The 25652-nt window shown below is 39.3% G+C and overlaps 1 protein-coding gene and 1 non-coding gene across 2 annotated transcripts; one reads left to right on the forward strand and one right to left on the reverse strand.

The window, feature by feature from the left end:
• Positions 1-813: 813 nt before the first annotated feature.
• Positions 814-22668, reverse strand: shisa7b (shisa family member 7). The gene is made up of 6 exons (XM_017481849.3): positions 21918-22668; positions 10390-13324; positions 10004-10152; positions 4986-5042; positions 4133-4318; positions 814-3990 (listed from the first exon to the last, which is right to left on the reverse strand). Exons 2-6 carry the CDS (start codon positions 11076-11078, stop codon positions 3179-3181), a joined length of 1893 nt encoding a protein of 630 aa, XP_017337338.1. The 5' UTR covers positions 11079-13324; positions 21918-22668; the 3' UTR covers positions 814-3178.
• Positions 9367-9454, forward strand: trnay-gua (transfer RNA tyrosine (anticodon GUA)). Its single transcript is given in 2 exon segments — positions 9367-9403; positions 9419-9454. It is a non-coding gene; the product is annotated as a tRNA-Tyr (tRNA).
• Positions 22669-25652: the final 2984 nt, after the last annotated feature.

The raw sequence follows: 25652 nt of genomic DNA on the forward strand, positions 1-25652 counted from the left end.
GACTTGTGTGAAAATGTGATGTCTTAGGTCATATTTATGCAGAAATATAGAAAATTCTTACAAACTTTCAAGCACTTATCTATCTATCTATCTATCTATCTATCTATCTATCTAATGCAATATAGAACAATTTGCTCTGTGCATTATTTTCACTATGGTATTTTTCATATACAGAATTTATTTTAAAAATAGATTATTGAGAAATATTACGACTGTTCAATGATAATTTGCAGTGTATGTGTATACACACACACACGTCTTATTGTCGCAACATACAGTGTATGAGTTACTTCGATATGTCACAAAATGTGCTGTATTATAGTGCAATAACACTTTACAGATAGCGGGCAGCATCATAAAGCATAATAAAATGTGTCCTTTTTAATAAAAAACTGCAACAATGACATGCACAAGCAGCACAAATCAGGCAGGGGACACAGATCGGTTCACCACAATAATAAAACATGCCATTATAAAAAAATCATGGGGCCCCCTGATAGTCCAGGGGCCCTAAATGACTGCTTACAGCAAGAAACGGCCCTTTCAGCATTGATGCTGCAAGTAAAATGGCACTTGTCCTTCTGCAGTCATCTCTGGTAGAGCGTGGCTGAAAGTAAGAATAATTTTTACAAACCTCAATATTAAATCACACCTTATTGCAATGTGTGAATAAAGATGAAACCTAGCTACTGGCATGCATTGTAATTTCTTTGGTAAGTGATACATATCTTCATATACTGGAAATAGCAGATTTTATTAGACAAATGTCATTCTGCATATTGGACTTTGTGTGCCTGTAATAAATGACCAAGGTTGAAAATATTTTACTTTAATGCAGGTTTGGAAATCGTTATGTCTTTATTATAAGCATTTTTTTAAAGAAGAAAAAAAAAGAAAACACTCATCTAAACAGAAAATAAAGTCTTTTTTGGGGTTTAATTTTCCTTGTACATTGTCTGACAATTCAGATAAAAGTCAGATAAAATGGGAGATTCAGCATTCCAAAAGACAGATTCAGAAATACACACAGGCACAGAAACACAGACACACAAACAGGAAACATACACACCTTGACATCACTAATCAGCAGTAATGACATCAACACTGACTCTTTTTTTGACATCTTCATGCTTTTCCTCTTTTCAGTTTAATTGCTTCTTTTTGTCATTGATTACAAAGTATAGAATCCACTCGGAAGTTGTATAGTAACAAAAAGGAAAGTCACAAAAATGGAAGCAAAAAGAAGCAAACATTAACTATGATCTGAACACTGATAATTGGTTTGAACACTGACTTGATTTCAGTCTTTTTTTATACTGTATAAATCGATATAAAATTCTCATACCTTTTATACTGGAATAACTTAAATAGAAAGAAAATCTGAAATATTAATTTTAAGGATATTTCATGTCTGTTTACTTTTTCTGTTCATTTCAAGCACATGAACAGTCTCAGGCATCCACCACACAACTGCATATGAATGTCTGGTGAGTATACAGTGGAGAAATATACACATCTTTGACTGAAAACAAAGAGTTTTTCAGAATATACCAAAACTGGCCTGCTCATTACTCAGAAAATAACATATATGTCAATATATTACAGTGTATTCAGCTTGGCAGATTATATAGTTAGCTATATCAGAATTTGTTCTGTTGTTTTCTGCATTTTGTTCTACAGCTGTGTCACTTAGACTGACACATGATCATTTTAAAAAACAAAAACAAAAAAAAACAATTGACCAAACACAGAAGCATAGACATACAGATAAGTTTCAGAATAGCCCTTGGAATAAAGAGTCCACCAACTCCCCATCCCCTTTCCTATTCCCATACCAACCTTATACAGTAATCAACTGTTACAAATTGTGTGTCTGCAGTTTTCTTGACAACAAAGCATGCTCATAATTAATTTGTCTTCTGCCACGCTTCCATGATAACAGACCAAATGTCAGGAACCAGGACTAGGGAAGTCGTCTGTAGTAATCCTTTAACTGGTCAGACTTGCTTGTTGAACAGGCACAATGCCTACTGGCTCATTTATGGCACATACTGAGCACAGGTTGATATTATTTTCTAACCACAAACTACAAGGCCCTTAGATTCTTTAAATATTTCCCTATGAATCAAAGATTAACACTGCATATTGCTCTCAGAGGCACCACAATAGGTACCACAATAAAGCCAAGATATCTATATCTATATATATATATATAGTTTATGTGACACTACATTATTGGAGACTCATTGTCATACATCTAACCCACACTTACCCCAAGTTGTATTATAAAAGAGTCAGCACTCTTAAATCTAAAGAATTGTATCACAATATTGTTCAATGTTGTGTCAGTGTCTAGCGTCACAGCTTCTTATTTATTTCGTGTCTGCTGGACCACTATTGATAACGAAAATCAATAAATTTTTGTAGACTTGTTTTCTTTTCTTTTTTTGTCATTGCCCACTTGAAGTTGCAGTGGAGTTCATGATAACTTATTACTCAATGTTTATTTCTGCTGCTGTAACATTACATCTTTTCAAATTTCACAAATATACAGTCTTCACAGATATACCTGTCAATTCCTGTCATCAGAGACCATTCAAGTTTCCACCTCTTATTTTCGGCCATATTATCCTCCAAAGTCCTTTCCCAATAAAACTCAGTAGTATTAAGCTTTATATAATATAAAATTAAATGTAATTGCTAGAAGGTTCGTGTTGGAGAAAACCTTCAAAACATTTTCCATCATTTTTTTTAACCATAAAATGTTCTAAAAGTATGGCTCAATTGTTGTAGGTGCAATGTTTCCAAGAATAAGTATATACTGTATACACAGTCAGATGAGCTAAAACTAGGAACCTTAGTTATCCACATAGATTCATCCTAAAAATACCTTCACATAACTTGGGTGTATCTTATCCTGTTTCTTAGCAACAAGCAGCAAGGGGCAAAAATGGATCTTCAGAACCATGTATGGCCTCACTTCTGTCCTAGCAGTATACCAAGTTCTTCTGCTATGAGACTCCTCACTCTAAAGTTTTTTCCATCTTCCCTATTGTGTCCATCTCCTGTCATTCTAACTTGTACTCTGCCTTAAAATATTAGTCCTCTCCTCCATTTGAGCAAATATGTTTAATCTTTCTATCATCCCTTTTCTGTCCTCTTCTGCCTCACCCCTTCTTCACACCGTGACTTCGTTTTTACTCCCTGTCCACAGTGCCTGACTGCCTCCCCCTGCCCCAGGGAGGAAGTGCAGCTGTTCAATGGTGTTCTGCCGCTTTACAGCAAATGCCATCCTGCGGGCATTTTGGCTGATTGTTCCTGCGGCACCAGTAGAGCCATGACCCTCCCCCCAACCCATAGTGCCAGTTCCATGGCCAGCTGACATGGTAGCAGCAATGTTTGTGAACTCCTGTTCACAGCCAGATGTTGGGTGCGAATTCATCTTGATCATGTGGTGTCGGTCAAGTAATGGGGTCACACACACATTCTGCTGTGACTGCGTTTTCTTATGATGGCTCAGGTGAGACAGCAACCCTCCATAGTCACCCACTGCACTCCCCATCATTCTTTCCTCAGGTGACACCAGGAGGCGTTCGTGGGACTTTCTCATTGTCTTTGAGTTTGAACTCTTGCTGGTGGCCATGGCTTTGTAATACTGGTGCTGCTGGTTCTTAGACAAGTAAGACAGGGTGTTTCCCTCTCCCAAGGCCAGTAGTTGGTCTTGAGACATCACCCGGCGTGGAGGCTGGCTCACTGTCTCAAAGGTAGGACTGTACGGTGACTGGGGTAAAGGGTAAGGATTTGGTGTGGAAGTAGAGGTAGGTACATGTATTTGGGGTCGGGATGAGTGTAGAGGCAATGTACCCCTTGCTCCTAGAGTGTAATCACCACTCCAGTGCAGGTGATGCTGGGAGGAGTAGAAGGAAGGTGGTGCATCGTTGGGTCGTCTTTTTGAGGTATAATAATTTGTGTAATCATCCAGTTCTTTTTCTGCATTTAGTTGGGAGACAAATTAGATACAGCTTCAAAATTAGTCAATCAATACTTCAATCCCAATGTGTTGATTATAACTGGTTTGTGAGCAATTTAGAAAATGCAATAATCTACATTTTATTTTAAGTCACACACTCACCTAGTCTCTTAAGGGAGGAATAGCGGTTAATATCAGGTTTCATAACAGCTTCATATGTTGGAGGGAGCTGGGCCAGGTTGTGAAAGGAATGAGAGAAGGTTAAAGGATTGCCTGTATTGTTGGTCTTGCTGGAGATCAGCGTACCTGTGGAGGTCAGCTGGACATTGTTCATCCGTGGTACACGCTCTGATAAAACAGAGTATAAGAGTTTGCATCTAAACACCGTACAAAGGACAACAATTCGGCAAAACTGTGAGTCCTGTAAGATGCCACTGGCTGAATTCTCATTTGTAGAAAAATGATGTCTGAATTTTTTCCATAAAACACTGCTTAAACATAGACTGCATAACACAGCTCGATCAGTCTAAGTTGAAAGAGAAATACAATTAAAGCCCCTAGCGACTTATTTTCACAATTACCAAAATACTACCACAGTAAATTCTCTAGCAAAAATTAATAACTACTGTGTAAGACGTTTTTCATAAGGTGAAAGATTTCAGAATTTCTTTTTTTCTGCCATTTTGCTTGTTTCTCTTTGGTTTGAGTTAGACTGGACTATATATGGTATGAGTCATGTTAGGCCAATCTAAGGACCAATCAGAATTTGTCATCTGCTTATATCAGCTCCCTTCTTACCACAACCACATGAAATGATTATTTTCCCACTCACTAAGCCTCTTTTGTAACTAAGTGATGACATTTTTTATATATACAAAATATTCAGTACCCTCCGAAAGTACTGGAAGGGCAATTCTATTGTTTTCGCTATACATTGAAGACATTTTCTCAACAAATGCTTACTAAATGTTTATTACAGAACACGCACACACACAGAACCTACTCTTTTACTTACCTATAGTAGCTGTGTGTTTGGGGCTGGACCCAGACTGGATTACATTGTGTTTGCCAACTGCAAAAGAGTAGAGCAAAACCAGATGATCTTAATGTTTCTATATGGGGATTTGTGTTCATTCAGATACAAGAGCATTAGTGAGGTTGAGGTCAGGCGCTGATGTTGGGATGTCGAGGAGGCTCCAATTCCAGCTCATCCCAAAGGTGTTCAGTGGGGTTGAGGTCAGGTCTCTGTGCAGGACACTTGAGTTCTTCCACCTTCTTCCAACCTTAACACACCATGTCTTCATGGAGCTCATTTTGTGTACTTTGTGTCATGCTGGAACAGGTTTGGGGCCTCTTAGTTCTACCAAAGGGAAACTGTAATGACATTGTATATTTACATTTGCTTCCAACTTTGTGGCAACAGTTTTGGGGGAAGAACCACGTGTACGTGTGATTGTCTGCTCTCCACATACTTTTGTCCATATAGTGTACAACCCCAATTCCAAAAAAAGTGGGACAATATGGAAAATGGAGAGAGCGAAAAACCCAACAAAAAGAGTCATTTGAAAATGCAATTCACCCTGTACTATACTAGAAACAAATTATTAACACATTATTTGATGTTTTATTTGATGACTGCAACACACTCCAAAAAATTTGGGACAGTCGACTGTTTACCACTGTGTAACATCACCTTTTCTTTTAATAACACTTATTAAGCATTTGGACACCGAAGACACCAGTTGGTTAAGTTTAGCAAGCGGAATTTTCCCCAATTCATCCATTATGCATTTCTTCAGCTGCGCAACTGTACGGGGCCTTCGTTGCCGTATTTTGCGCTTCATAATGCGCCACATATTCTCAATCTGAGACAGGTCAGGACTGCAGACAGGCCATGCTAGCAGCCGCAATGTCTGCTTACACAACCGCTTTTAATCCGGGCAGAATGTTGTTTGGTGTTGTTCTGCTCTGGATGGCAGCATATGTTGCTCCAAAATGTGTATATATCTTTCTGCATTAATGGTGCACTCACAGATGTGCAAGTTACCCTTGCCATGGGCACTGACTCACCGCCATACCATGACAGATGCTGGCTTTTGGAACTGATGCTGATAACAGCTTGGATGTTCCTTTTCCTCTTTGGCCCAGAAAACACAGCTGTTTTGTCCAAAACCTATTTGAAATGTTGACTCGTCAGTCCACAAAACACGATTCCACTGTGCTGCTGTCCATCTCAGATGAGACTGAGCCCAGAGAAGTCAGCGGCGCTTCTGGACAGTGTTGATGTATGGCTTCTGCTTTGCATAGTATAGCTTTAACTTGCATCTGTGGATGTAGTGGCGAATGGTGTTGACTGACAAAGGATTACCAAAGTAAATAAAAATATTTATAAAAAAAAAAAAAAAAAAAAAAAAAAAAAAAGGATTACCAAAGTATTCCCAAACCCATCCTTGCTCTTGAAGGACTCTGCCTTTTTTGGAGGCTCCTTGTATACTATGATTAGACGATCATCTCACCTGTTTCACGTCACCTTCTTATTTCAACCTGTCACATTGCTAATAGTCCTAAATTGCCCCTGTCCCAACTTTTTTGGAATGTGTTTCATGCATAATTTTCTAAATAAATGTTTACTTTCAAAAATCTATGCAGTTGATTAGGTAAAATATCAAAAACCTGGTCTTTATATGTTTTTTGTTTAAATACAAGTTAAAGTACATTTATCTAAAAAGTCTGAGGCCAATGGTGAAAATGCATCTATATTTGGAAGACTTTTGGACCCCACTGTATATATAAAGTCCCCTTTGAAGATATTGGAACGGCAAGGCCAATTCATTTGTTTGTGCTCTACACTAAAGACATTTGGGTTTGAGATTTTTAAAAAAAGATGGATATGACAGAGTTTAGGATTTCAGCTTTCATTTCCTGGTATTTTCATCTAGATGTGTTAAACGACATAAAACATAGAACCTTTTGTATCAGACCACCCAATTTTTAGTTGAGCAAACGTATAGGAACAGATAAGTCTTCAAGAAAATGAAAGTAAATAACACTTAATATTTGATTGCATAGCCCTTGCTTGCAATAACTGCATCAAGTCTGCGACTCACTGACACCACCAAACTGTTGGTTGTTGTTGTTGTTGCTTCTTTTGTGATGCTTTTCCAGGCTTTTACTGCAGCTTCTTTCAGTTGTTGTTTGTTTCGGGGAGTTTCTCCCTTCAGTCTCCTCTTCAGGAGGTGAAATGCTGCTCAGTTGGGTTGAGGTCTGGTGATTGATTTGGCCAGTCTAAAACCTTCCACTTTTCCCCCTGCTGAAGTCCTTTTTACATTGGCAGTGTGTTTTGGATCATTATTTTGCTGTATGATGAACTTCCTCCCAATTAGATAGGATGCATTTCTCTGTAAATTAGCAGACAAAATGTTTCTATAAACTTCTCAATTCATTCTGCTGCTACCATCATGACTTCCATCATCAATAAAGATTAGTGAGCTTGCTCCAAAAGCAGCTGTGTAAGCCCAAGCCATGACACTACCTCCACCATGTTTCCCAGATGAGCTTGTATGTTTTGGATCATGAGCAGATCCTTTCTTTCTCCACACTTTGGCCTCTCCATTACTTTGGTAGAGGTTCATCTTGGCACCAGAATTTGTGGCCAGAATTCCAATCTGGCTTTCTGATTCTTTCTGCTGATGAGTGGTTTGCATCTTGTGGTATGGTGTCTATTTTTCTGCACTTGAAGTCTTTTTCGAAGGGTGGATTGTGATACCTTCAGCCCTGCCCTATGGAGGTTGTTGGTGATGTCACTGACTGTTGTTTTTTGGGTTATTCTTCACAGCTCTCACAATCTTTCTGTCATCAACTGGTGTAGTTTTCAACCTGTTCAATGTCTGGTAGTTAGCGCACCACTGTTTGTTTTTTTATATGCTCAATGCTCTGATTTTCCCTCTGTTCTCAGCTTCAAAATGGCTTGCTTTTCTCCCAGAGACAGCTCTCTGGTCTTCATATTGGTTTATCCTTTTTAACAACAGTCATCACAGGCAAAACCCAGGGCCCAAAAACTTGTCCGTGGCCTCTACATTCTCCATGCAGGCCCCTGTCTACCACTAAAAGCTCCTACAAAGGGCACATGAGCATCAGCACAGGACCATGGAGCAATAAGAAGGTGGCTTGGTCTGATGAATCACATTTTCTTTTACATCATGTATGGCTCAGGGTTATTGTTAGAAAGGCTTTTTAAATATGCTTGGCCAAGGAGTTGCACTTAAGCCTTGTCTTATGCTCCGTTCCTGATAAGGCTTGTAAAGACGGTTGGCACTTTGGAAATTATCAAAACATAAATGAGCCAAGGAATTGCACTTAAGCCTTGTCTCATGCTCCATTCCCGTGATGGGCAAGAGAATATAGCGCTGGTTTTAGAAAAGAGACTCCCCATCAGGGAATCAAACCCCAGTCTTCCACATGACAGGTGGAGATACTGTCCACTATATTAACGAGGAAACCTGTCACAAACCGGAGTTCGCACAGAAGCAGAAGCGGGTGCGTAGTAAAGGGTAGTTCCAAAGACGTAGTCGTAAAACAAGCAAGGGTCAGGCGATCGGACAAACAAAGCACAAGGGGACAGGCAGAAAGCATAGTCATAAACGGGAAAAGAGGTCGAGATAACAAAGAAAGCAAATGAATGTGAAAGGCTTGGAAACGCAGAGAACAAGTCTACTGAACGTATACTTCGCAATGAACATTTGGCGAATGACTCTCTAAATACTAGTGGAGAGAGTGTGTGTGTGATTAGTGATAGGTGTGGGAGATTAGTACTCCGGGGATGGTGAGCGCATGCGTGCATGGGAGGTGAGTGTTGCTTCTTGGGAAACTGAGTCCTGGCCGGGTTGAGATGTGACAAAACCCTGCTAAGGTTTGAAAAGATGCTGGGCCAAGGAGTTGTACTTAAGCCTTGTCTCATGCTCCATTCCTGTGATGGGCAAGAGAATATGGCACTGGACATGAACTGCACTGGGGTTTTTACCTGTGGAAGTTGAAGCCTGCTATGAACCTGTGTCTTAGTGCAGAGAAAACTCTATTCAGATGAGCAAGCAAGCGCCTTGGCATTCATCAAACAAGCTCGTGCCAAACAAATCTTCCATCCTAGGAAATTGCTTTGACGTAAAGGAAGTCATCCGAATGTGTGCATGTAAACTTGTAAATGCTCTATTTACTTAATTGAAGTAAATGTATTGAAGAAACATGAGAATATAAACATGGACAAACACGTTTATAGGCTCCAGAAAAAATAGTCTAGTGTTTCTTTAAAACCAGTTTGCCACGTTGCTTGTAAAGAGCAAATTCGAATGGAAAATTGGTCTCGTTTGCTAGCTCACTTATCAAAGACAATTTTTGCCTTACCTTCGATAGCTCAGTTGGTAGAGCGGAGGACTGTAGGTAGTTATAACGGTCATCCTTAGGTCGCTGGCTTGAATCCAGCTTGAAGGACAGTTTTTTCGATGTGAGTTGGCTTTTTTTACATGTTAATTTGGCCAGAGGTGAGTAAAACACAATTCCCTGACTGAGAATCAAACCCTACCCACTAGACAACCAGGTACGAAGACCAAGAAAGTGGTGGCCTGTACACTGGCCATGCTGGCCCCAGTCTACTACCAAAAGCTCCTACAAAGGGCACGTGAGCGTCAGCACTGGAACGTGGAGCAATAAGAAGGTGGCTCTGATGAATCACATTTTCTTTTACATCATGTATGGCTTAGGGTTAGGGTTAGAAAAGGCTTGAAAAGACGCTTTTACCATTCTGAGCTATTAAATGCTATTAACTATTAACTGTTACAATCAATCAATCAATGAAAAATTGGTGGGTTAAAACAAAAAATGTTCTAAGTTGTTTAACACATCTAAATATAAATATCAGGAAATTAAACCTGAAATTCTGATCTATTGTCTCATATTCATTGTTTGATCTCAAACCTGGACTGTAAATATCCTTTAAACTGTTCTGTCCTAACACATCTGCTTTATGTGCATAATACTCACTCCGGTTGTCTTTGCTCTGGAGGATGGGTGCGTAATGGTTTTTGGGCTGCCTACCCAGAGAGCCTTTGCTGGTGGTGGCGGAGGTGCTGTTGTTTCTTTCACTCTGTTGTACTGGGCTGGACTGATGACGCAATATATCAACCAGTGCTCTAATAAAAAGGAAAAAGGCATAATAGGAGAATCCAGGGGTAACAAAAACAGGCAATGGTAGACCCTATAGAATAAAAAACATCTTCAAAATATCAGATTCCAGTTTATATGACCACCTTAGTCACAAACTAGTAATAAAAGAATAATAAGGCCACAACTTAAAGCAGTACTATTTTCAATTTTAGCAACTGTCCCTTCTAAACTTATTCACAAATGTTTTATATGGTGTCACTCACCTGGGCATATTGAGATCTCGGTTCCTGGGTCTACGGGAGACCTTGCGGAAAGCCACCTTCACCCCAATGGCCATGACCAATGTGAAAGAAATGACGCCACCAATGACATAAACTGTACTGTTGCTCTGCTGCTGCAAAGGGTCAAAGTCTGGATCCGAACGGCTTGGGGGCTGAGTGGCAGGCACCTGTGTGTTGGCCCAGATGGGCGAGTGGTAATTGGTGCATATGTCCTGGTTCAGGCGGTTGCGCTGATGCTCACAGCAGAAGCGGTAGTAACAAGTGCCACAGCAGTAGATGTAAGTGCCCTTTGTGCAGTTAAAGGTGTGGTCAAACTGTCCCATTACATCATAGTAGCCCCTGCACACATCAACGTCCACCAGACGACGTGGTGGCGGCGCCACCTGTGCAGCCCCCAGTGGGGGTTTCAGGGCATCGGCGGTCATATTACGAGGGAGCATGATCTGAGGAAGAGGCATTGCAGGGATCTCAGCCACTTCTGGTTCCTCTGCTATGGCCGCTGCTTCTTTTCCCTTCCCTTTCAGTGAAGGGGGTGGGATCTCTTTGCCCCATCCTCGCAACAGAAGCAACAGTGGCCTGCCATTGGCTGAGTGACGTTCTGAACTAACTGCCACTGTGAAAATCACATGGTCCAAAAGAAGAAAAAAACAAAAAATGGCAGCAAATGGCATTTTGATGACGAGGGCTTCTCAATGAACTAGAAGAACAATGTACCACTTTGTACAAAACGGTTCTTAACAATACGAAATGCTGGTGTACTGGGAAATAAAACTGTGTGCCACTCTGACAATATGCAACATTTACAAGAAGTTAACTTTCATTTAATTAGTTAGATTTCCTCAAATGCTATGCAAAAATGCATGTCTAACTTTTTTTTTCAGTTGAATGTTGAACCAATGAAACTCTCAAATTCAGTTATTTATGAATATATGGAATTATATTCAGTAATGTCTGTATTCCAACAGAATACTACAGAAATATCAACATCAAAAATGGAACACAGTTAATTCAGTTATACATGGGGGGAAAAAGGTTGAAACGATTTGTACAGATTTCATTTCATTTTAGTTCAACATTAAAATTTTTGAATGAATTTAGGTGCGTGAATTCTTCGGTGATAAAAAATTCATGACATGAATTTCAGGGAACATTAACAATATAAATATTATAATCATCACTAATGCACATCAAACTAACAGGTTTCTTTACTTTTTATATGCGTGGTTTTTATCACGTTTCAACAAACTGCTTGGACCTTAAGGGGAACATGTAAACATTTCTCTTTCAGTGTAAACTTATATATTGAAGTCCACTGTTAGGTTATTCCTATTATAACTATAACAGGTTTATTATTATTCTGAAATGCATTATAAATGTCCTTGCTTGTATTTGGCACTATTTTAAAATGAACACCTCTTTAAAAAATTAAGTATCAACTTCTGTAAAGAAAACAAACAAAAAAAACAACAAAATAAAACCCTTTACTTGTGTAATTTACCTCTTCTTTGTGAATTGTAAACTTGCGGCATGTGTTTAAAATGTCGTGTTTATTATGAAATCATAAGGTGTTTTTGGTTGTGGCAATGATGATTAAAAAAAAAAAAAACACATGAAGACTTTTCAAGCCTCTAAATAGCTTGGAATCTGAACCACAATTTTTTTTTTTTTTTTTTGCATACATAAATACAATGTCTTCTGTGTTTCGGAAGTTACTGACACCACACAGTTACAATAATTCAGAAAAGGTGATTGCGAATGAAACATTGAGCACAGGTGCTCATCTTTTTTTTTTCTTGTCTAAAAGTTATACAAGAAGATAGCTCATCCCAAAGACTTCAGAAGAGACTAAACAGTCAGGATAAAAGCTACCAAGCAGCATGTGTTAATCTTTGACTTGAAAACAAGTCAGGAAATATGTGTGTCTGTTTGTGTATGGGTTTTGAGGAGTCATTCATCCATATGGAACACATTCAGGGCAACAAATCAAAGCAAGTGATTTTCTCATCCAAGTTACAGTACAGAATAGTATTTTTACTTCTACTGTGCGGTTTCCAAAAAGTGAAAACCAATGGAAAACTTATGTAAACATATTAATGGCTCATTATATGCTGGTGAATATGGCAGAATGCACTCTTGTGACTGGCTTCAAGAGTATCCCTGAATATACCTTTGAACCTGTTCTTATAAATCAAATTAATAAATATTGTAATCTCATAACCAAGTATTAACTATCATGACAGAGATGGCTATACGAACTATGGCTTGGGGATATTATTTTTTTTCCGAAGACAATTTTTTTTTCTAGTGCACAGAAATCAGGGAAGAAGAAGAGGAGTAAATGCAGAAGCATACAATGGCTTGTAGGTTGACTGATGAAGCAGAAACATGCCAGGCCTTGCAAGGACAAAATTAGCAGCAGGTCACTTTGTGGGGTTTAAGGAGGCTTCTGTTGGCCCTGTTTTTGGTCACTCAATCAAGGGCCAACTCCTACCTGTGAGAGTGAGGTTAATTGCACAGCTAACAGTCACTTCTGAATAAAGCACTTCATGTGTAAGCTCATGTTGAAGGTAAGGTAAAAGGGTAAAAAAAAAATGGATTGAGAAATATTTGAAAAATGCAGCTGAAATATCCTTTTCCCCCTCCCGACTTGGCACAGTTAATGTTTGGCACTAGTTTTGGCTGCACTTCAAAAACAGATGAAGAACAAGAAGACAAGTACTTCAACGTGTGCAATTGAACATTTTTTGCAAAAACCCCTGGCTCATAAAAAGAAAAATGAACATATTCGGCTGTAGCCTTCTTAAAAAATAAAGACTTTTCTTCCTGGCTGGTGGTCCATTCATCCTCAGCCACACTGACGTCTCTTTCAGTTCATTCGTCTTGGCTTGTGCATGCCTTTGTTAGTCTTGAATTTTCACTGAAAGAAAATGAGAAGATCATAATGAGTGAAAATCCTAATTTAATTGGATATTTCTGAAAAATGCGTATGCTCTCATGATATTACAAGTAAAGCCATATTTTTACTTAAACTTCTACCAATTAAAAAAATCACTGTCATTACAGACCAGACTAGATTTATTTAGCAAACATTTTATATTTTATATGACATTCATGGCTATTAAACATTTAAACAATATGACCAAGGCAAAATGATGCTAATTTGTTCTGCACTTGATATTACTAGCAAATATACCAGTGAATGACCACAATAAAATAATGTACACTTCATATTTGTATTTACTTGGGAACGGTTTTTATTCTAAGTGAGTCTGATTAGAGCTTTAAGCCATACTTGGATAAGTTTCACTGGGTGATGTCAATAATAACTTTTTTATTTTTTTTTTACATGTTTCCTCTGTGATAAAACTCAAAATAACACAAATGGGACAAGTTTCTACCTGTTTTCTATGAATCTGTATGACTGTGTCATATATAATTATGTCTATTTATCTGGCAGCATCAAACATTAGACTCATACATTAGTATTTACTCATTTAATTTGTACTAGTAATTATAACTGCTCATTTCTTTATTTCTAGAAAATGAAACATTGCATGTCATCATGTCATACAGGTCTGTATTGAGAGATGGGTTATATGTGCATACTGAGGGATTTAACACCAAAATTGCACACATCGCTATCCAGAATTTATTCAAGAGTTACGCACAGAGGGTGGAGTCTGACCTTGGATTTAAGGATAATTATTTTTGGACAATACCAGCTGGAGGAAGGAGCAGTATTATGTCCATTGCCACTGTCTATTTCACTGAAACACCATATGTCATTCCAGAATCTGTTATGAGCATTGTAAATACACACAACATCGTCTGAGGTCAATATTAAATTCATCATTTAATTCACTCACCATCTACTTTATTAGGAACACCTGCACATTCATGCAGTTATCTAATCAGCCAGTCATGTGGCAGCAAAAAAGTGTGAGGAAAAGTGAAGGTGAAAAAATGGGTTCACTGTGACCTTAACTGTAGCATGGTTGTTGGTACCGGATGGGCTGGTTTGAGTGTTTCAGAAACTGTTGATCTCCTGGGATTTTCACACACACACACACACACACACACACACACACACACAACAGTCTCAAGAGTTTACACAAAATGGTGCGAAAAACAAAAAACACTGAGTAAGCGACAGTTCTGTGGGTGGAAATGCCTTGTTGATAAGAGAGGTCAGAGGACAATGGGCAAATTGCCAGGAAGGATATAGTAACTCAATAATCACTCTTTACAACCATGGTGAGCAGAAAAGAATCTCAGAACACACAACATGTCAAACCTTGAGATAGATGGGCAGAAGACCACATCAGGTTCTACTCCTGTCAGCCAAGAACAGGAATCATGGGCACAGACTCACCCAAACTGGACAGTTGAAGATTAGAGAAAAAAATCAGTCTTTCAGTCTTCATCTGTCCAGTTTGGGTGAGTCCGTGTCCATGATGGCCTCAGATTCCTGTTATTATCTAACAGGAGTGGAACCTGATGTAGTCTTCTGCTGTTGTAGCCCATCAAAATCAAGGTTTGACATGTTGTGCTTTCTGAGATGCTTTTCTGCTCACCACGGTTGTAAAGAGTGATTATATGAGTTACTATATCCTTCCTGTCAGCTCAGACCAGTCTGGTCATTCTCCTCTGATCTCTCTCATCAACAAGGTGTTCCAGCCTGCAGACCCTCTGCTCACAGGAGGTTTTTTGTTTTTCGCACCATTCTACAGTATGTAAACTCTACACAGTGTTGTGTGTGAAAATCAAACCAGCCCATCAGATACCAACATCCATGCCACAGTTAAAGTCACACTTTAGAGATCACACTTTTTCTTCATACTGATGTTTGATGAGAACATTAACTGAAGCTCTTGACCTTTTAAGATTTCATGCATTGTGTTGCTGCCACATAAATGCATAAATGAGCAGGTGTACAGGTCTCATGGGTCTCATTTTAGAATTAGACTATACAATATTGAAAATTAAAAGCATCTTAAAGTCCAGAATACTTCTAAATAAAACAATATGTGCTTTTTTATAAGATGACAAATAATGAGGGTGAAGTTTATATTGTTAAATATGTTTGCAGAGGTTAATGTGCTTGTCATTGTATTAGTCTTTTTTTATTACTGTTATTTTTTAAAGTTGTCTCTTGCTTATTTAATATCGGATATATTCAGGATTAAAAACAAGTGCTTGTTTTTAATGATGGTGGTCTAGGTAGTACTACATGAACTTCATGAAGGTAATTTGCATAATATGAATGGGCCACCTAGAAAACTGACTTAAGCAGGTGCAAGCTGGAATCCCATCGATGGTCTAATTACAGTCTTGTGCCCAGTGTTCCCAAAATAGGCTCCAAAGCCACTGTGACCCTGACCCCGACCAGGATAAAGAGGTCACTGGAGATGAATAAATGAAAATTAATGTACTAAGCTCTGTACAACTGTTTTGGTAGGCATACAAAAACAGGTTCTACAAATAAACCATGCATCTGGCAACACACTGAGCAAGCAAGCAAGGTGCTGATTCACATCTGGCTTTGGGGGGGGGAGCAAAATCACACTCAACATCATGCCACTGTTATCTGATGAACCAAACTTTATTACATTGAATAGAATATCTAATCAGCCCATTTTTTTGTGTGATCTTCCCTTAAACATATATGTATGAGGGAGAAAAGTGCAGTTTGCATGTTTCAGCAAGCACAGTACTTAAATTAAGCATTTAGTACATGCTTGTACATGCAGAACATGTGGCCTAATTGCACCTGAAATGGTGCCTGAGGTGCAGACAGCCTCCTACATCTGGTCCTTAGTGTATAAAAATATACGTTAGAAATCCTGATGTACGTACATCTGGCCATATAGTGTATAAAAATATACAACAATACAGTCAGTGTTATTATGAAATGTAGTATAGCATATTGGCTAATTTACACTGTGTTCTAACTTGACAAAGGCTATGAATATGGGATAACTAGGAATTAAATTACAGTTAAACAACTGTGTGATATGAGAATGAAATTCTTCCATGTTATGTCATGTCATGCATTATGGACCACTGGAGATATATATATATATATATATATATATATATATATATATATATATATATATATATATAATTTGTTGTGTACATCTTATTTGTTGGCTCTAAACTGAAGTTAATCAATCTATAATCTAAAATTAAGGGTGTCTTGTGTTTGGACACGATGGAGTGAAGAAAGAAGTAGTAGAGCAGTATCAGTGCAAAACACAGTTACAGATAACAGATGAACTTCAGTTTTAACTGAACACTAAAAACAAAAATAAATTCAATACTCGCTATTTTCCATCTCGTTTTTTTTTTTCACTCCAAAATGGAGCACAAATACAATACCAATTACATTTGCCAGAAAACCAGCCTGGGGAGAGAGAAAAAAACAGGAAAAAGGGAAAAGAATATACGAAGGAGAAAGTTCACTGAGTGCAGTGTTCAACAAGGATGGCTTTGTATATAAATTAGAAAACAAAGCAAAGTGTTCTCTGAAGTGGAGTTTGTGATGTATGATAGAAACCAGAAATATTATTAGCATGTAAGAAAGTGCAAATCTGAGTAAAAAATAAGGTTTATCAAAAGGTTACCCGTGGAAATCAGTTGGCTTCTGAGTTGAACAAGAAACCATGGTGAGCAGAAAAGATCTCAGAATGTCTCTGAATGTCACAGCACATTGAACCTCGAGGTGTATCAGCTACAACAGCAGAAGACCACCTCAGGTTCTACTACCTTCAGCAAAGAACATGAATCTGAGTGTACAGTAAAACTGGGCATATAAACAGGCAAATCTTCAACTGTCCAGTTTCCACCTTAAGGTTCAATGTGTTGTGCATTCTGAGATGCTTTTCTGCTCACCACAGATGTGAAAAGTGGTTATTTGAGTTAATGTAACCTTCCTGTCAGCTCAAATCAGTCTGGCCATTCTCCTCTGACTTTCTCATCAACAAACTGATGCTAACTTGATATTTTTTGGTTTTCGCACCATTGTGTGTAAACTCTACAGAGTATTGTGCATGAAAATAACTGGAAATCAGCAGCTTCTGAAATACTCAAAACAACCCATGAGCAACCATGCCATAGTCAAAGAACACTTTTTGTCCCTTCCCCATTCTGATGTTTGATGTGAACATTAACTGAAGCTTTGGACCTGTATTTGCATGATTTTATACACTGAGCTGCTGACATATGATTGGCTGATTAAATAACTGCATGAATGTGCAGGTGTCCAGGTGTTCCTAATAAAGTGGACCATGAAAAGGAAGTGTCCGAAGCAGGGGTAAACTAGTAAAAAGCTGATTTGGGAGTATCTCTGCACATTACTGCAAAGATAGAAACAAAAATAGAGGCTAAAGAGACAAAAAAGCAGATCTCTGGGAAAGCAATGGATGCAAGTAAACTGTGTGAGTGGGCATGAGATGAAGGGTTTTGGAACATGTAGTGGTTTTATCTCAAACACTGTAGGAGGAGTAGCATTTGGAAACTGAAATAAAAGAGCAAGTTGGCTTAACAATTTCCCTGTTACACAACACAGCTATTGCACAAAAAATGAAACCCTGTGCATGAGCTGAAATGGTTTGAGCTTAGTACAAAACACTGTTTAGTTTTTATTTCTTTCTTATTATTCGACTTTATAATGAATAGAGTGAGAGAGAAGGTTTATGCAGTCAGTTGTAGATCATCTGACTTGTGAAATCAAGCGAATTGTCTTTAGCTCAGAGTACTTTAGTATATTGGTATCTTTTGTGTTTGGATTTCCCTGATTTTCTCTCTAATTTAGTCATGGCCAATTCCCGCCCTCCAGTTCGGTCTCCCCTACCAACCAGGGAGAGCGAAGGTTATCACATGCGTTCTACAATTTTTGCAAACTGCTGCTCAGGCAATGTCAAAGGGCAGTGTAACACACTCAGAGGAAAGCGCTATGCACCCATTTCCATTTGTATGCGCTGTACAGACACTCGTGATTGGCTAGTGTCGCTGTGATTGACAGGGGAGGGAGAGGATGTGGCATCGTCTCGATTCGAATTTGTGGACGACAGGACGAATGTTTTAGCTTCCTGCCCACGTTGGTCATTCATTAAAATTCCTAAAGCAGACAACATGTGCTCTTTCTCTTGAATGTGATATAGCATCGTATAGAAATATTCATCAAGCCGATACACAGCACCCACACACAGAGCACAAAATGTCATTGTGTGCGCTGGATGAGGAATACCACAGAAAGCATTAATTAAAATAAAATAAAATCTTTTGTTTTTATTTGTATTATTTATTTTTGTTTATACCAGAAGGATTTTCAGAAGTACACAATATAATTTGATGGGATCTATGTCTCCCCGTCTAGAAAATCAGCCTCTCTTGGACCTTGATTTACCACCTCTTCTACTTCTTTATATTCCGGACCACAATGAAGGTTTCTGTGAGATCTAGCGGAGTATTCCCGTATATTCATTTTCCTTGTCAAAGTCATCATCTTCTAATTGTGACATAGATAGTAAGTGTATTTTAGACATCAAAGGCCTGTGCATGAAAGGTGCATTACATGAAGCTTCCATTTTAACAGGGATTTCAATACACACCAGCTGCATCAGAGGCACATTACTGGTGCAGTGCTTGCATGGCATGAAGTTAGGTTAGGTGCTGCAGCACAGACTCGGAACGCTAAAACAGTTCATGTCAGATCACGGCGTGACATGCTTCCAGGCTATGATTCACTGAAAGTGCAGAGGCAATCTCAGCATTGTATCTGAAAGTACATGATTACGTAGACTTTCATTGTCAACCACCACCAAACACATCCCATGAAGATGTACTGACTGCACTAATGTAGTCCCCGTTAGAGAAAACAGGCAGCATCTATATCTTTTATCTGTATCTTAACAAGATTTTTTTTTACATTCAAATAAATGTGCTGGAATCTGCCCCATTCTAGATCTAGAATAATTAATAAAAGGTGAATGTCTTAATGATGTACAAAAGTGGTTCTGACCATAAAAAGATGCATTGCCACATTGCTGTGGAATATTTATCTGCTTTAAGCAGAGTGACTTACCCTTTAATTTGGGTTAGCTTTGACATGACGTGTGTTCACAAAGTGAATATGAGTCGCATTAGAGATATCAATGCACTCCTTTATTTGAACGGTCCGCTGCTGGGTGTACAGTCCTAACAGCAGGCGGTGAGCCAGACAAAACACCCGGACTAAAAGTCAATCACAAAAAGAGTCACATTAGCCCTTTGCCCGAGTGTTCAGTGGAACAAGGCTCAGCTAGTGTCCCATGTGGAAGTCAGGGTAGTCTCAATTATGGATTTAGAGATGAAATTCCAGCCTTAACTCAAAAGCTGACACTCCTAATCTGTGTAACTCCAAAATAATAGCTACATATTTTTTCAAATATGTCATAATATTTTCAGTTGAATACTAAAGAATACAGTATATTGCAACAAAGCAGTATTAAAACCATTGCTCCAAAACAGATCCTAAATAATAACCAAGGCCCTAGCCAAGGTTACTAGCCAAAAGCATTATTTTTATTTCATTAGCACTTACTATAGTTACAATATTTTATTTCTACTGATACAGTGTTCGTGTAAATCAGCTACACAGAAATGTCTTATTTCTATCATTTCTAAACCATATGAAAGGCAGTTTACTCATGTTCCATCTGCACTGACTTACAGTTGAATCCGACTCTTTCCAATATGGCGGACACAGTGATGTATTGCAGTAGCTAGCAACAAGCTGCATCTACAAATTTACTGTATCCATGGTTAACACTGTAACTTCCTAACCACTGGCGTAAGATCGAAACAGTATGGATGGTTTTGTGAATGCTTCTTTATTTCGAACTGTCACACGAATGTGCAACATCCCCGCATTCATTCACAACATTAAACATGCAAATTCAGTCCTGAATATGCATGTGCATGCATATATTTTAAAGCACAGCTTAGTGTGACCTCGTCTCGCACGTTGAGTCATATGCTAAAGCCAACTTGATGAGTAACAGTTACTGCCATAACATAAGCTTCACTACATCCTTACACAACAAGCATGTAGGCTTGACTGATGCAACACACCAGTTTGCTAAGAATAACACTTCGAGAGAGGCTCGAGAGGGGACAAAGCAGAAAACATGATCTGCTCTTTGAACGTAATCTAGTGACATGACAAAGCCACAGTTCATTCAAAGGGAAGCGTTAGGGAAAAGATTAATTGTGGATGGGGATGGGGGAGGAGGGGGGGGGGGAGCACACAGATGTGCAGTGAGTAGGGGGTTGGCGAGTCAGAGAGGAATCCAATGCCGCAAGGTGGGGGAAGAGATGGGAAGAGAGGAGGGGTCTTTGTGGATAAGGACCCTTGAGACAGAAGGTAGAAAAAGGGTAAGAAGGTAGAGTGTTTAAAATAAATACAGCCCCAGAGTGTGTCCTGAACTATGTCAATGACTGACTGTGCCACCCATTTCTGCACCGTGGTGCTCGTGAGATGAAGCTAAGCAATAGAGGCAGACCCCCTATCAAGTGCCTACATCTGTGCAAATGCATGCACACATCCTTTGCTTCTCTCTCTCTCTCTCTCTCTCTCTCTCACACACACACACACACACACACATCCACTTTAGATTTTTTCCCAGTGTGTCATCTCATGCTCTCATGCGTTTTGCCCTTTTTTTTTTTTTTTTTTAAATCAGTATGTGGGTAGAAGCTGCTCTCTCAGGGTAGCACCATAGAAAAGCAAACAGGAGAGAGCTAGTGAGAGAAAGAGAGAACGAGAAAGACAGAGGAATGAGACAGAAAAAAACCCCTGTTCTATAACGAAATTTGTTTGTTTCAGTCCCCCATTCCTATGGTGTAAATACTCACGCTGTCGAATTGCTTTGCTTACATCTGATCTTGTATGCTAAGCACAATGTCACTGTAACTTTCAACACACAACGTCTCATTTGTTTCCCTTTACTCCCTCAATTAGCAAACCCCTCTCTCTCTCTCTCTCTCTCTCTCTCTCTGATTGAAAAGAAAATAGGCATTCGGGTGGAATCAGGCTTTTTTCCACGCGGGTGCAGAACAGAAGGAACATGTTGAAGGAAGACAGGAAATGAGGAGACAAAAGAGGGGTAATGGAGTCCAGTAGACTGAGCAGGCCTTGGAGCAGGAGCACACTGAGCCATTCCAAATGTCCAGCATTGAGTATGTATAACATCCATCCAGCAACAGGTTCTGGTGACACGAGGGTATGACTGCGACTAATTTCTTACATGTAGTACTGAGGGACTTTATTTCCTCACAATATCATGACAGCATTAAGGACATTAGCATTCATTAAGTCTAATACTAATACATAGACAAAACCCATACAAAAAACTGATGCACAATTTAAAGTGATTGAAATTTTTAAAAATAATCATTATAATAGTAATAAAAATTAATAACAATAATAATATTAATAATAATGCACGCGCAGTATGAAGTGTTACCTGTATGGAGCTTTTTATTCCTCTTTAGTTTCCTAAGATCTGCTGCAAGTTTCAAGATCGTATAGCTTCCTTTGTTAGAAACAAACAAACAATAATAACCAAAAAAAAAAAAAAAACCCAAGGACTCGGCTGCAGCGTCGTTTTGCAATTCGACGTGTTGCTTGTAAATAACGCGCGAGCTCCGTGGCAAAATAACGCAGTGCCTCCAGAGCCAAAGCAAAGAAGCAAAGCCACCGTGGACGCAGGAAGAAAAAAAAACACAAGTGTTTTGTTCACGGTTCCAGATCACGGCTTATTCTCGGGTTTCCACCTCCGTACCAGCGTCCTGTTGGCGATATGGAGCCGTAAAAACATCCGACTTGAAATTTTTCATTCGCAGGGCGCAGCATCGTCGGCACAACATCCAGCGCGCGCTAATGTGCGCAAAAAAAAAGAGAAGGGGAGGGGGGGCGGACCTCGGTCATGCAATGATAGATAGATAGATAGACAGATAGATAGATCAATTCAATACCCGACTGAGATGTGCTTTGTTTTTGGAGCAGCAGTGCGCGTGCATTTTGGCCCCAGCATCCATCCAGTGACAAATGAATGCTTTTCTAAATAAAACTTGAACTCCACAGAACATAAAAGCACAATTCCAGGCGAGATGAAACGCGACCGTTGTGATGTGTCTTAGTGATAATCAAATCGCAGTGAGTATTTTTCTACAAGCCTCAATTTACTCAGTGCGCTCCGTCGCTTTACCAACCGAGATGATCATTTCCGCTCCAGTGAAACTCGAGGACAAAAATGATTGAAGACCTGGATTACATCCTCTGATTGGACCAAAGGGCAATTGGGCGCGTTTTCATTTGTTAATCGCGGGAAATTATGTACCAATCGTTAGCACGGTTTATTCCCTAAGGGATTTCTTCTCTGGGGTGGATGCTCTTGTTATTTATTTATTTATTTATTTATTTGTTTGTTTGTTTATTTATTTATTTATTTCCCCTTGGCGCATGCGCGCAGAAGCTACCGCGCCAAATTAAACTACTCATTTTCATCAGGAAATGTAACAACGCACCTGATAGAAGAGACTGGTAGTGAGGAAGTGAGGGAGATTGTGTTTGAGAACGCAAACATAGGCTACAGCTGGGCGACTACAAGAACAGAGCACAGAGTTTAAACCAGTTTTACCCAGAATGTTGGGTTGATCATCAATTCATCCATTTTCCATATCGCTTATCCCACACAGGGTCGCGGGGAGCCTGGAGCCGACCAGGCTCGCTGACCCATCACAGGGTACAATCACACACATAACCGACAATTTGGAAATGCCAATCAGTCTACAGTGCACGTCTTTGGACTGGGGAGGAAACCAGAGTACCCGGAGGAAACCCCCGAAGCATGGCGAGAACATGCAAACTCTGTGGATGAAAAGGTGCTAACCACTAAGCCACCATTCCCCCTGGGTTGATCATCATTAATTAAGTGTTAATTTAATTATTTCATATTTAATTGACCATCACAACCATATGTTTCTCCTTCCACAAACTGATCTCTCGAGATTGGAATACCGCAGCTTAAACCTTGGTCTTCCACTGTGTGCTATCTGACTCCTGCAGCAGATCCAGGATGCAGCTGTGTGACATTCAGCCATTGCTGCATTCCCTCTACTGGTTTCCTGCAGCTGCCCGCATCAGATCTAAAACACTCGCGTTTGCCTGCAAAGCCAAAAACGGTCCAGAAGCAATATATTGGAGTTAAAGCTTTGTTAATACCTGTCATCTTCTTATTTACATATCATTATTCATCTTTCTTTCTTTTTGTTTGTGTTTTAACTTCTTTCTTGAATGTGTATTACATTGCACTGTCATGGAGAGCAAAGGGAGAACAAAACACAGTCTGCTTTTCTTCAGTCCTCCCAATCTCCCAATTCATGGTTGGGCTTAGAGGGAGGTGCTTGTCCTTAATGGCAGTGCTGTAGATGATTGCGAGAGATCCCATCTCAAAAGAAAAATCTGGCAATCGCAGATTAGGCATGAATTACATGCAGGTAATTTTAATAACCTGCAAGGGCCGCACAGAAAATCTACTAAAGCACCTTTTTAAGGCATAATCAGATATGATGAATTAAATCGTCAACGTAAAATGTGTCAATACAGTGCCTTGCATAAGTACTCACCAGCCTTGATCGTTTTCACGTTTTGTAGTGTTACAACCTGGAATAGACTCGCTAATCTGGTTACTACAATGGAATTCCAGAAGAAAAGACGAATGGGCAAAGCATGTAGAACTCAACACCAACTGTGTCAGTCACCAGTTTAGTCCTTCTTGTTACTAATTTCTATGCAAGAAATACCCTTAAAATACCTCAAACAGGAAAGAGGTTATTAAAGAAAAAATATTTGACCTTGCTGTGACCTTGACCCTGTTTGGATCCATTCCAAAATCTAATAGATTCATCTGCTGGTTACTTATAATAATTCCATATAAATCCTACAAACATTCTACCACTGGTGCTTGAGATATCATGCTAAAAAAATATTGTGAATCTCGGATGGACACATGGACAGACTGATGGCAAACATTGTAGCTAGCCCAAAAATGAACACACATCTCTGGATGACAAACAGGAAGGAAGCTATTGAAGGACAAATTTTTCAGACATATGGCCCCTTATTATTATGAATGTACAGCAATCATATCAATACTGCACCTCATGTAAACATGATACGTTGTATTGAATAAGTGTAAAATTAAACACCAGACAGCATTTATCAATGAAGATCATTTGGTAAAAGTTACCTGTCACCTGTATACAGCACACTGTTTAATGCAGCCTGTTGAGCTTATAGATCAGCTTAAAACACTGACACAATGAAACATACAGTAGTTCTTAACCGAAAGAGAGGAAAGTAAACACCAATGGTGCACCAAAAGTGCACTCTCACTGTAATTAGAAAGTAAAATGTGCATCTCACTGTAATTAGGGTGAGCATGCAGAACCATCAGTGTTCAGGAAGAAAGCTCAGTCCCACTGAGGAGTGGTGAACTTACAGAGAGCACAATACTCAGCTCATACTCCACTGCAAAGTGTCCTTAAAGAATTAAAACTGGTTTGTGCAAAGAATATTAGAAAAAGTATGAAGAAAAAAGTGTGATCTCTGTGACTTAAACCGTGGCATGGTTGTTGGTACCAGATGGGTTGGTTTGAGTGTTTCAGAAACTGCTGATCTCCTGGGAATTTCACACACAACAGTCTCTTGAGTTTACACAGAATGGTGCGAAAAACAAAAAAACATTGAGTGAGTGACAGTTCTGTGGGTGGAAACACCTTGTTGATGAGAGAGGTCAGAGAAGAATGGCTGCCAGGAAGGAAATAGGAACTCAAATAATCACTCTTTATAACCGTGGTGAGGAGAAAAGCACATCAAACCTTGAGGTGGATAAGCTACAACAGCAGAAGACTACATCAGGTTCCTTTCCTGCCAACCAAGAACAAGAATTTGAGGCTATCATGGGCTCAGTCTCACCCAAACTGGACAGATGAAGACTGGGAAAAGATCAGTTGGTTTGTTTTCTAATCTTCAACGGTCCAGTTTGGGTGAGTCTGTGCCCATGATAGTCTCAGATTCTTGTTCTTGGCTGGCAGGAATGGAACCTGATGTGGTCTTCTGCTGTTGTAGCCCATCTACCTCAAGGTTCTATGTGTTGTGTGTTCTGAGACACTTTTCTGGATGCTCTAACTGAAGC

The sequence above is a fragment of the Ictalurus punctatus genome, chromosome 12 (genome assembly GCF_001660625.3).
Source record: "Ictalurus punctatus breed USDA103 chromosome 12, Coco_2.0, whole genome shotgun sequence".
Classification (NCBI taxonomy): domain Eukaryota; kingdom Metazoa; phylum Chordata; class Actinopteri; order Siluriformes; family Ictaluridae; genus Ictalurus; species Ictalurus punctatus.

Coding starts and splice junctions, on each gene's coding strand:
- shisa7b (XM_017481849.3), bottom strand. CDS start 11,078: ATGCCATTTGCTGCCATTTTTTGTTTTTTTCTTCTTTTGGACCATGTG. Junction 10,153..10,389: donor CGAGATCTCAATATGCCCAG/GTGAGTGACACC, acceptor CCTTTTTATTAG/AGCACTGGTTGATATATTGC. Junction 5,043..10,003: donor CCAGAGCAAAGACAACCGGA/GTGAGTATTATG, acceptor ACTCTTTTGCAG/TTGGCAAACACAATGTAATC.